Below are 13,212 nucleotides of genomic sequence, written 5' to 3' on the forward strand. Positions count from 1 at the left end.
TCCCGGGGTCATGTCCGGGGACTTGGCCTTGAAGTAGGTTTTTGCGGGTTTGCCACGAGAGCAGTTAACTGGTACCTGATCCGTCAGATGAAGCAGCCCCATTTACCATTATCCATGTACAAGATATATATGTCTCGAATAAAATATTTGTAAATAACTCGAAGAATTTATGGATGAATTGTACGATGGAGATTTTACTCGACTCTACGATTCAAGCAAAATCTCAGGGGCTACTGACATAGGCATCCCAGATGGGCCTGCCGAAGAAGGTACCCGAGGTTTATTGAAGGCCCACGACCCAAAGTTTATGAAGCCCGGAAGCCCACTAAAGCATCGACTATGGTAAATAGAGATAGATTAGGAATAGAGACTTGTAACTTTACGGGACGAACTCAAAGAATCTCCCGACGTTGTAACTTGTGTAATACGAAACCCTCGGCTCCGCATCCTATATAGGGGGGAGTCGAGGGACCAAGAAAGGATCAATCTCATTGTCAACTCAACCCTAGTTTTTAGCAGTCGAGCACCTTTTCGGCTGAAACCCTCGAGATCTACTTGCCCTCTACTTCCGTGAAACCCAAGTCTACAACTTGTACGCATTGACAAGTTAATCCCTTGTCACGGGCCGCCCTACCATGGAAGATGGAGACCAACAGAGGAAAGTAGGGCGGGCAGCCCAGGTAGCACTCGCACAGCGCCACGAACAGAGAGATCTGTTGGACACTGTGGGGCCCGAGGTCGGAGATCTTGATGTTGTAGAAGGCTAGCAGCTGGCGCAGGAACGAGGAGGTCGGCACCGCGAAGCCACGATCGAGGAAGCTCATGAAGATCACGAACCCCCCCATCCGCAGCAGTGGCTCCGTCTTGTTCGTTGTCGGCACCCTCCATCTCTCGCGGTTCATCTCAGGAATAATGCCCGCAGAGGTGTACGGGTTCAGTGGCTCTTTGGTTACGTTGGACCTCGTCTACCCTTTCGTTGCCATTGCGATTGTCGAAGCTTGAGCAGAATAAGACTGGGGGATTGCGGACGAGAGTGAAGAAGAAGAAGAAGAAGAAGTGGGGCGGTGTGGCCTATACTAGATCACGGTTGGGATTTTATACTGCCTCACTCGCCCTGGATAAGGAATGATATCCACCGTTCAAGTCCGCCCCGGAATCGACACTTGGAGATCAACGACCGAGATTCGTGGCGGAGTTAGCTGCGCGGCCGTTAACTAGTCGTTACCCGTCACGTCAAGCCCAATAGTCAACTGCGGCGCAATGGCTTGCGCCTCGGTCAACGCGAAACTAGCCATTGAGACCTCCATGTGTGTCCCCTAGACGATTCGCGCCGACTGACATGCGTCTACTGGCTCACACCGACTGGCTCGCGCCGAATGGCTCTCCTCAACTGACATACGCCGACTGACCAACATCGACTGGCATACGCCGACTGGACAACTTCGACTGGCTCATTACGACCAAGGACTAGAGTCTTGTTTGTTTCTTCTGTTTCAGGAGCTCGCCGTCGATTCGCCTCGATGCATCGCCAAGCCTCTTCGCGCCTTGCCTCAAGCTCATGCCGAATCCACGACGCGCTCGGGGACTACTGATGGGGATATGGCGAAGGGGGTGTACCATTAGTCTCACTTGCCGCAAGAGAGAAGGCCCAAGAAGCGGTCCAGTCGGCTAGGGCGACTGGGCCAAGAATCTTGGAGCGACTGGGCTTAAACCTCAGGGGTGGCGACTGGACCGAAGGCCCAGGCGACTGAAGCTTAGTTTCCTTGGGTGCGGGATAACAAATCCCGGGCTTATAGCAACTGATATGATTCGGACTTATCCGCTTGTAACCCTAGATCAGGGGTGCCTATATAAACCCCCCAGCTAAACCCTAGAAGACACACAATCCAGATCGCATCTCACCACCGTTGCTCTCGGCGACTAGCCGTCGGAGCCCCCCCCCACTGAGCAATAGATCTAGTAGGATGTAGGCCTTTTACTCTCCGGAGGGGCTGAACCTGGGTAAAACCTTGCGTCTTGTGCACCTCGCTCCGCAGATGGCTACGTCACCTTGCCCCCGCGTCAACGAAGTGTTGCACCCTGTAGCATCTGTGGTGGTCATATCCACGACACTTAGTGATGGAGGATGTCGTCCAGTCACATTGGGCGTCCCTTGCGGTGGCAGCGGGTTTCGACGTGATGCCGGTTGCCTTCGGGATGGTGGCGCTCGCGGTGGGGCCAGAGGAGGCGGTGTTCTTCTTCTTGCCCATGGCGCTCGGGAACTTCTTCGAGGATTTAGAACTTGGGCGCGGTAGCAATGGGAGGCATGAAGAAGGGAAGGAGATGAACAATGGAATATGGATAAAGAGAATTAACCCTGGATTCCTTTTTAAAAGGAAAATTACTTTTGATTTGGCCATCAGATCCGCACCGTAGAAAATGGATGGAAATTTGGATCCACACGTATGGCAAGGGGAGAGAAACCGGAGGCCCACACTGCCTGCACTATGCACGAGAATCAAGGAAATGCCTCTGTTAACGCGCAAGGTCCGGTCACTTCCTAACTAACCGCGCAGATGTGGAGCGGGCCCACTAGGTCACATCCCATCAGACGCACCGCAGCGGTGGCCATACCGCTGATGACATCATCAAAATTGTCATCTCCTCCATGATGGAACACCCGAAGAAACCTATGATACATGACTCATCAGTTTACAACCTATACATGACTACTTCACAGTCATCCACAGGCTCGGGGGCTACTCCCATCGGGAGCGCTGGTCGCGCACTCGATAAGAAGATGGAAGCTTCGTCGACAAAAGGAACGGACCCGAAGGTTCTAGCAGTCGAAGTTCGAGCCCGGGGACTCGAATCAGTGTAGGATAACTTGCTTTGGTTCGGCAGTTAACCAGTTTCGATTCATCGAGTAAATCTGGGCTCGTTACTTTATCCCTTACGTATATTTAATTATTCGGCTTCTCTCGAGCCCATACTCTTTCAAGACCCAATAAATTTAAAGTCATCGGATGATGGAAAGAACTCAAAAAACATCAACATGAACAGCAAGATCTTTGAGTAGTACAACTTGAGTCTACGCACGGTTGCAAGCATCCGCCCATAGACTCGGGGGGCTACTCCCATCGGGACCGCTGGTCGCGCACCCGATAACAAACAACTTCGATTCTACATCAAGCACAGATTCAACATTCTTCGAATGATCAAGACATTCGGATGATGGCAGCTTTAGTCCCTGCCCGAAGCCTTGCTTCGGCCAGTAACTCAGGGGATATTGATCTGGGCATTACCCTTTGGGTACCCGACATTAGCCTACCTCCTCTGGCCCAGCAGGGGGGCCACGAGGATCACCGCATCCCATGATGGACCAACACGTCGGTTGCAATGGTGGAAAGATGGAAGAAGGCAGAATCTTGACGGACAAGGCAAGGAGACGTCGATTAAAGAAAAGATAGATTAGATCTTACTTGTAACTTAGTCGAATCCATGCAGGACTCTCGGGACCTAGCCTCCTATATAAGGGCCAACAGAGGGCCCGCTAGAAACCTAACCTCACAACTTACACAATCTCGCATACACCAAACCCTAGAAACCTTGCCTCCCGGCGAGATCACCACCACACAGTCTATCGGGTGCCCCATTGTAACCTTTTTCATCGATAATCAAGACCAGACAAGCAGGAGTAAGGTTTTACCTCATCGAGGGCCCCAAACCTGGGTAAATCTCGCATTTTGCTCGTTTGGTATCCGATGTCTCGTGCTAACCTGCAGGATTTTATCAACCCTAAGCCCCTCATGATGGGCATTGCCGAGGAGCCCCCTCGTCAGCTGGCCCGCGACGCTTTCTCGCCCCGCCGGCGCGCCCTATAGCTCCCCACCCCCATAGATTGGGTTCGGTCTGGGGTGCCGGGTGAAGAGTTGGGCCGCGCCGGCTGTAAAATTTTTTTGGGGGCGCAGCTAAGTGATACGTCTCTGACGTATCGATAATTTCTTATGTTCCATGCCACATTATTAATAATATCTACATGTTTTATACACATTATATGTCGTATTTATGCATTTTCCGGCACTAACCTATTAACGAGATGCCGAAGAGCCGATTCGTTGTTTTCTGCTGTTTTTGGTTTCAGAAATCCTACAAAGGAAATATTCTCGGAATTGGACGAAATCAACGCCCAGAGTCCTATTTTTGCACGAAGCTTCCAGAAGACCGAGGGGGAAAGGAAGTGGGGCCACGAGGCGCCGCCACAACAGGGCGGCGCGGCCCAGGTCTTGGCCGCGCGCCCTGGTGTGTGGGGCCCTCATGTGGCCCCCTGACCTGCCCTTCCGCCTACTTAAAGCCTCCGTCGCGAAACCCCCAGTACCGAGAGCCACGATACGGAAAACCTTCCAGAGACGCCACCGCCGCCAATCCCATCTCGGGGGATTCAGGAGATCGCCTCCGGCACCCTGCCGGAGAGGGGAATCATCTCCCCGAGGACTCTTCATCGCCATGATCGCCTCCGGAGTGATGAGTGAGTAGTTCACCCCTGGACTATGGGTCCATAGCAGTAGCTAGATGGTCGTCTTCTCCTTATGTGCTTCATTGTTGGATCTTGTGAGCTGCCTAACATGATCAAGATCATCTATCCGTAATTCTATATGTTGTGTTTGTCGGGATCCGATGGATAGAGAATACTATGTTATGGTGATTATCAATCTATTACCTATGTGTTGTTTATGATCTTGCATGCTCTCCGTTATTAGTAGAGGCTCGGCCAAGTTTTTGCTCTTAACTCCAAGAGGGAGTATTTATGCTCGATAGTGGGTTCATGCCTCCATTAAATCCGGGACGAGTGACGGAAAGTTCTAAGGTTGTGGATGTCTTGTTGCCACTAGGGATAAAACATTGATGCTATGTCCGAGGATGTAGTTATTGATTACATTACGCACCATACTTAATGCAATTGTCCGTTGTTTGCAACTTAATACCGGAAGGGGTTCGGATGATAACACTGGAGGTGGACTTTTTAGGCATAGATGCATGCTGGATAGCGGTCTATGTACTTTGTCGTAATGCCCAATTAAATCTCACAATACTTATCATATCATGTATGTGCATTGTCATGCCCTCTCTATTTGTCAATTGCCCGACTGTAATTTGTTCACCCAACATGCTATTTACCTTATGGGAGAGACACCTCTAGTGAACTGTGGACCCCGGTCCTATTCTTTTACATCGAATACAATCTACTGCAATACTTGTTTTACTATTTTCTGCAAACAATCATCATCCACACTATACATCTAATCCTTTGTTACAGCAAGCCGGTGAGATTGACAACCTCACTGTTTCGTTGGAGCAAAGTACTTTGGTTGTGTTGTGCAGGTTCCACGTTGGCACCGGAATCCCTGGTGTTGCGCCGCACTACATCCCGCCGCCATCAACCTTCAACGTGCTTCTTGGCTCCTCCTGGTTCGATAAACCTTGGTTTCTTTCTGAGGGAAAACTTGCTACTGTACGCATCATACCTTCCTCTTGGGGTTCCCAACGGACGTGTGCTGTACACGCCATCACTAAGTGTCTGTTTACCCGCCGGCGCCCCCAAATCGGCTATTGGGGACTATTGGGGAGGGTGATTGGAGATGCTCTAAAATGGCAAACTTTCACCATGTATGCACCATGTAAACAATGTTTTTTAGCTAGTGTGGCACTGGTATGCACCCTGAAGTCGAAAGCTCTTACTCTGCCTGCTTCGAGCGTAGCTGGACTAAAGGATCCATGGGCGCGTTTGGTAGGCTTCATGGCCCTTGGCTCGACTCGGCCCAACAATTTTCGGACCGTTTGGTTGCTTGGGCTCACTCGCGTTCTTGCATGAACCTGTTCTCAAAGCACACATGGGACAGGCCCTGGAGGAACGACCAGTTCGGGCGTTCCTAGCGGGCCTGTCCCGTTCTCGCGCCACCTTGGCTCGATCGATGCAACCTGTGCACGTGGTCTTGCTTACGCTCACTCTCCCTTACACTACTCCACACACCCACTCCTCAAATCAACACAAACATAGTCTGAATCGAAATAAGATGTACATGAAAAAGATGTGTTTCAATGAGACAAATAAATTCCCACAATCGGTTTCGAGTTTCATCGGTCGTAATCGTCAATTTCGTGTAAGAAGTTTTGAGCGAATTTTGCCAAATTTGTCGCACGCGCTCAACTTTTTGAAATTTCCTTTGAGGAGTAGGTTCACCTCACCATTCCACATGACTTTCGTTGACTGGTTTTTATTTCGGCGTACATACATGGATAGATAAATGACTGGCTAGTATACTGTAATGTGTATTGTGTGAGTATAGTTTGGAGCACTCTTGCTCCACTTCTCACTTGCCATGTTCATGGACGGCGACGTGGTGATGATGCGTGAGAAGGGAGAGGTGATAATCCATGGTGGTGGCGGCTTGGTGATATTCGTCTTTGTGGTCGACGACGTGGTGATGCTTGTGACCGGCGTGACCAACGGTCTCATGGTGGTATTCAGCTTCGTCGTCGGCGACATGGTTATGCTTGTGACGAGCATGAACAGCGGTGGCATGGTGGTGTTTGTCTTCGTGGTCGGCAACGTGGTGATGCTTGTGACCGGCGTGATCGGCGGTGTCCTGGTGGTTTCGTCTTCATAGTCGATGACATGGTGATGCTTGTGACGAGCGTGAACATCAGTGTCATGGTGGTGTTCATCTTTGTGGTCGGCGACGTGGTGATGCTTGTGAACGACGGTGCCATGGCAGTCTTCATCTTCGTGGTCGGCGACGTGCCTATGCTTGTGACCAGCGTGATTGACACTGTCATGGTTCTCTTCGTCTTCGTGGTCGGCGATGTGGTGATGGTTTTTACCGGCGTGACCGGTGGTTCCATGGTGGTGTCTTCCTTCGTGATCGCCGTCGTGCCGAAGCTTGTGAACGGCGACGTGAGGCTTTGTGATAGGTGAGAAGGTGAGATGTAAGGTCACTATGTGGATAAGTGGTGAGGCTAAAGTTGGGCTCGTATGAAACCAAACACACTGAGCTATACGTTTCTGCTGGCCCAAAAACTTCGGCCCAGACCATCAAACAACAGTCTAAACCTGCACTGTGACCCGCATGGAACAAGATGGAGATTTGTTTCCAGTGCGCCCAGCGATGCCAAAATCCAGCCCAGGTAACCAAACACAGCCCATGTAGCGTGAGGTGTGGTACCCGTGAAGATTGTGTATTCCAGTCATTTCGTATCCATTTTCCAGGCGATCCCTATTCCCCGCTCACTGCGGGAGGGAATCGCTCCCGCCCGAAGCAGCGGACGGGGTGGGCCGGCCCATTAGCGGCGGCAGAGTGTTTTTTTCCCAGGTTTTCTTCCGTTTTAGGCCGTTTTTCTCTAGTTTGCTCTGGTTTTTCTTCTGGTTTTCGGTTTTCTGTGGTCTGACCAGCTTTTAAAAACTTTTTTAAATCTTGAATTTTCAACTTTTTCAAAAATTTTAAATCCGAACATTTTTCATTTTTTGAACTTTATTGAATTTTGAACAGTTTTTAATTTGAACATTTTTCATATTAGAACAATTTTTAGATCTGAACATTTTTGAAATTTGAACATTTTTAGATTCAAATATTTATAAAGTTTGCATTTTTTATATGAACATTTTTTAAATTCAAACATTTTTCAGATTTGAACATTTTTAAAATTTGAACATTTTTTAAATTCGAACAATTTTCAGATTTGAACATTTTTTAAAATTGAACATTTTCTGATTTGAACAATTTTTAAATTTGAACAATTTAAAATCCAAATTTTTTCCAAATATGAACTTTTTTGGATTTAAACATTTTTTTAAAATCAAACTGAAACATGAAAAGAGAGAAAGAAACAGTACCTTTATTGGGCCTCATTTGAAACGGCCCAGCCAGGATGCCTTGAGCGGAGCCACCCGTCGCTCCCGCTAGAAGCGATGTATAGGAGCTCCCCATTTTCCAGCAGCGCGTTACCACGACAGTGAAATCAAACTAACCAGCCCACGAAGCTCGTAGTCGATAACACCAATCCACGGTCCAACCCACGGTCCATCTACCAAACTACAGGATTCGTTCCTTCCGTTCCCTACAGAAACTAGCAAAATGTACAGGAGTACGTTATCCACCAGTACTGCCCCTACGTACTAACCAACCGAATTACCGGAAATGATTGTAGGCATGTACGAGTACGGCCGGCCGCCGCGGTCCATGTGCCCACGCCGCTGGCTCCTCTCGTGGCCTCATGTGTGTTCTCCATTTCTTTTATCAGGCTTCCTGCATGTTCCTGGAATTCTTAAGCAAGAGCATTCACCTCGACATTACAGCAGAAGCTGCAATTGATTATCTACAACCTCCAAACTGTCAAGTGGACACATGGATGAGTAATCTCTAGCTTGCATAGGAATCGATGGTGTTTGTGTGGAAGGAATGTGGTTTGGCTGCAGAGAATGCCCAAGAGAGCTGACTCAGGACGCGGGAGGATCGTCCCTAATTATCCGAAGGTTTGACATTGCACGCATGTGAGCTTAGCTAGCACTGGGATGCTATGAGCGCAATTAATCAATCAATCTCCTATATTCCCTGCCAACGACCGTCATTCCCATGACGCCCCCTGGTGAATGAAACTAATGCCATTCCGCCTGCTGTTATATAAGCACCGTACGTACTTCTCTGTTCGATCTCAGCAATCCACCGCCGAGCCGAGCGGGCCATCAGTCCACCAGCCAGCAGCTGCGTTCTCTTCTCTTCCGCGTCTTCTACACTACACATCCTAGCTAGACTGAGATGGGCACACCGGCGCAGCTCAGGCTCTTGTCTCTCCTCGCACTCTGCGTTGTGTCGGCGACGGCGGACTGGAGCAGGGGGACGGCGACGTTCTACGGCGGGGCGGACGCCTCCGGCACAATGGGTACGCGCCCCAGCTCCGGCGGCCGGCGGGTCTGTCAACGCCAGTTACACACTAGCTAGTACTCGCACTAAATTGAGATGTTGGTTTTGCTGGATCAGGTGGCGCGTGCGGATACAGTAACCTGTACAACCAGGGCTACGGCGTTTGGAACGCGGCGCTCAGCTCGGTGCTGTTCAAGGAGGGCGCGTCGTGCGGGGAGTGCTACCTCATCATGTGCGACACCAGCAAGTCCGTGGATTGCAAGCCCGGCGCCGTCACCGTCACCGGCACCAACCTCTGCCCGCCCAACTGGGCTCTCCCCAACGACAACGGCGGCTGGTGCAACAACCCACGACAGCACTTCGACATGTCCCAGCCGTCATGGGAGACCATCGGCATCTACCGCGCAGGCATCATCCCCATCCTCTACCAGAAGTAAGTACTACTGCTAGTACTACTAACACGGAGCATCCATTGCCGACCCATGCATATGCAAACGGCGGAGCCTAACCAGTCCGCTCGATCTGCAGGGTCAAGTGCTGGAGGCAGGGAGGGATGAGGTTCAACATCCTAGGGTCGAAATACTTCCAGCTCGTGCTCGTCACCAACGTCGCCGGCAGCGGCTCCATCCAGTCTATGTCGGTCAAGGGGACCAGTACGGGGTGGATCACCATGACCAGGAACTGGGGCGTAATCTGGCAGTGCAACTCCGTGCTCACCGGACAGGCGCTCTCCTTCAGTGTCACCTCCACCGGTGGCCAGACGGTGTACACCAACAACGTCGTGCCCGCGTGGTGGGACTTCGGGGGGCAGACGTACGCCAGCAACATCCAGTTTGACTATTGATCGATCCATGCATATGATTCCTTTCCGCCAGCGCGCGGGGGATTCGATCCACGGATGAACACATGCATTGTTTGTGGTGCCCGGCGCCACTCCCACAGATGAATTATTTTGGTTGACTTAATGTTGCCTGTAATGTGGGGTGATCTGGATTTTGATATGTATTTCCTTGTTATCTAGTAGTTCATTAATGGGATATTCACTTTGGCTCATAGGAGCATTTGCTCCCATTGTGTGAATCTACATTTCGAAGTGTCAAAAAATTCTAAACTAAAAATTTTCATGTACATCTACACATTTTATGTTCGTACACAAGTTTTCAAAAAAACTATAAAAATTTGTTGCTCCAGTAAAAAAGACAAATTTTAATGCTATAAAACGACTACGTACAGGACATTTTTTTTGTCTTTTTTGTACACGCCACATAAAATGTTATTTCTCCTTGAAAATTTGTGCACTAACATAGAATGTCACGATGTACAACAAAAAATTATATCAGAATTTTTTGACATTTTTAAAATTGTTTTTTAATTATTTTGTATAATGGGAGCATTTGCTCCTATGAGCCAAAACGCCACCTCCTTCATTAATGTGTTTCGAACTTTTTTCACTTAGCGTATGCACATTTCCTGTCGGTCAGTTATTTTTACTACTACTGCTATATAAGTACTACCTATGTCCTAAATACAAGAAGAATTTTGAACTTAATTTCTGTGGTCAACAATTTACAAGTTTGACTATATTTGTTATACTTATAATACATGTATATGTTAGTATATATATAGGGACATAGTAAGTGAAAGTATTTCACAAAACAATTATATAGTAAAATAGTAAATATTGATTGTCAACATTCTGTGTAAATTCAACGACGTTATGTTTTGGGATGAAGGGAGTACATCCTCACTACAGGAATGGCGCGATGCGCCGACGGCCGTGGCGTACGCCGACGGCCAAATGTCGGGGCCGTTGGCGTACGTCCGGTCCAGGGCAGCGGCCCAAAGAGCCCCTCGGCGTAGACATACCCTCGGCGTAGAGACGGATACGCCGACGGCCACCCTCGGCGTACTAAAGGCCGTCGGCGTACTAAAGGCATGTGCTCCGGTCCCGCTCCGGCCGTGACGGCCCGGTCACGGCGTCGGCCGAGGCGCCGAGGGCCACCCTCGGCATAGGGCATCACCCACCTATGCCGACGGCCACCCTCGGCATACATTTTTTTCTTTTTTTCTTTTTGGTCATTAACTTTATATTATGTTTGTTTTATTTATGTACTAGTATGAATTATGTAAAAATAGTTACTTTTTTAAAGAAAAAAATGGTAGATGGCTTATGTAGATCCCACGAGTGACGCTCTTCGTAGACGGGTCGACGGGATCCGATGAGGCCCAACATCCGCTATCGATGTACATATGTCCTAAAACAAAGGAAAAAAGTCCATTGCTAACCCTAACTCTAACCCTAACCCTAACCCTAGGGGTAGATTTGCGGGGTCCCCGCCCCCTAGGGTTTCCCTAGATACAAACCACCGGAGCGTCCGAATCGCCGGAAACTCCCTGCTACGGCTCATCCGGGGCCTATTTCATTCCAAACCTATGGTTTCCATGTGCATATGTCCTAAACAAAGCAAAGAAATTAAAAAAATCCATTGGTGAACCCTCGCACGAAAAAAGCTATAGGGGTAGATCTGCAAGGTCCCCGGCCTAGGGTTTCCCAAGATACAGATCACCGGAGCGTCGGAATCGCTTGAAAACTTGCCATATGCGCGCGGAAGCCATCTGGGGATCCCACCCGCTTCATGCGGTGCCCCGCCGAATCCGCTGGAAACTGTCCGGATTTGAACTGGGGCGACACTTTCCTTCGCTCAATAAATGGAGGGAAAAATGTTTTTAGGTCTAGGACGCGTCATTTTATGTGCTAAATGTTTTCCGTTTCGCGCGTTGGCGGACGGGTGCACGCGCGCGCCCGGTACGGCCATACCGCATGTCCCGGCGGCCCCGTTTTGCGCAGCTTGGCAAAGCAAACGGAGCCAAAAATCGAGCGGAGCCGCGTGGCGTCATTTTATGTGTCCTAGTAACCACCGCAAAAGACGGAACTGGGATACGGCAATTATCTTGGAGAACCCTTCATGAACGAGGGCTATCTCGTCCGGAGTTCTATGGCTTTTAGGGGAAATGAGTAGGAAACGGCCCGTTTCACCACATAGTTTGTCGGAACGAGGCCATATTTGGCACGTGCGTGGGCCTTAGGATGGGAAGCAAGGCCCCGGTCGCGGATTTCCAATCCGAACCACGGGCGACGGTTTTTCCATTTTCGGGGTGCCGGAAGGGCTTTTTTTGTGAAGCAGCTACATGGTGCGCATTTCAGTATCGCGCGGGACCTCCGCGCGGAGGTAGGATACCTCCTACGCACCACCTATCACATGCCATATGCGCGCGGAAGCCATCTGGGGATCCCACCCGCTTCCTGCGGTGCCCCGCCGAATCCGCTGGAAACTGTCCGGATTTGAACCGGGGCGACACTTTCCTTCGCTCAATAAATGGAGGGAAAAATGTTTTTAGGTCTAGGACGCGTCATTTTATGTGCTAAATGTTTTCCGTTTCGCGCGTTGGCGGACGGGTGCACGCGCGCGCCCGGTACGGCCATACCGCATGTCCCGGCGGCCCCGTTTTGCGCAGTTGGCAAAGCAAACGGAGCCAAAAAATCGAGCGGAGCCGCGTGGCGTCATTTTATGTGTCCTAGTAACCACCGCAAAAGACGGAACCGGGATACGGCAATTATCTTGGAGAACCCTTCACGAACAGGGCTATCTCGTCCGGAGTTCTATGGCTTTTAGGGGAAATGAGTAGGAAACGGCCCGTTTCACCACATAGTTTGTCGGAACGAGGCCATATTTGGCACGTGCGTGGGCCTTAGGATGGGAAGCAAGGCCCCGGTCGCGGATTTCCAATCCGAACCACGGGCGACGGTTTTTCCATTTTCGGGGTGCCGGAAGGGCTTTTTTGTGAAGCGGCTACATGGTGCGCATTTCAGTATCGCGCGGGACCTCCGCGCGGCGGTAGGATACCTCCTACGCACCACCTATCACATGCCATATGCGCGCGGAAGCCATCCGGGAATCCCACCCGCTTCTCGCGGTGCCCCGCCGAATCCGCCGGAAACCGTCCGGATTTGAACCGGGGCGACACTTTCCTTCGCTCAATAAATGGAGGGAAAAATGTTTTTAGGTCTAGGACGCGTCATTTTATGTGCTAAATGTTTTCCGTTTCGCGCGTTGGCGGACGGGTGCACGCGCGCGCCCGGTACGGCCATACCGCATGTCCCGGCGGCCCCGTTTTGCGCAGCTTGGCAAAGCAAACGGAGCCAAAAAATCGAGCGGAGCCGCGTGGCGTCATTTTATGTGTCCTAGTAACCACTGCAAAAGACGGAACTCGGGATACGGCAATTATCTTGGAGAACCCTTCACGAACGGGGCTA

At 50.2% G+C, this 13,212-nt stretch overlaps 1 protein-coding gene across 1 annotated transcript; it reads left to right on the top strand.

Annotated features, from left to right (window-relative positions):
- Positions 1-8,792: 8,792 nt before the first annotated feature.
- LOC124648882 (expansin-A28-like) lies at positions 8,793-9,741 on the top strand. The gene is made up of 3 exons (XM_047188570.1): positions 8,793-8,916; positions 9,015-9,330; positions 9,426-9,741. The coding sequence occupies exons 1-3, from the start codon at positions 8,793-8,795 to the stop codon at positions 9,739-9,741; spliced, it is 756 nt and encodes a 251-aa protein (XP_047044526.1).
- Positions 9,742-13,212: the final 3,471 nt, after the last annotated feature.

The sequence above is a fragment of the Lolium rigidum genome, chromosome 4 (genome assembly GCF_022539505.1).
Source record: "Lolium rigidum isolate FL_2022 chromosome 4, APGP_CSIRO_Lrig_0.1, whole genome shotgun sequence".
Taxonomy (NCBI): Eukaryota; Viridiplantae; Streptophyta; class Magnoliopsida; order Poales; family Poaceae; genus Lolium; species Lolium rigidum.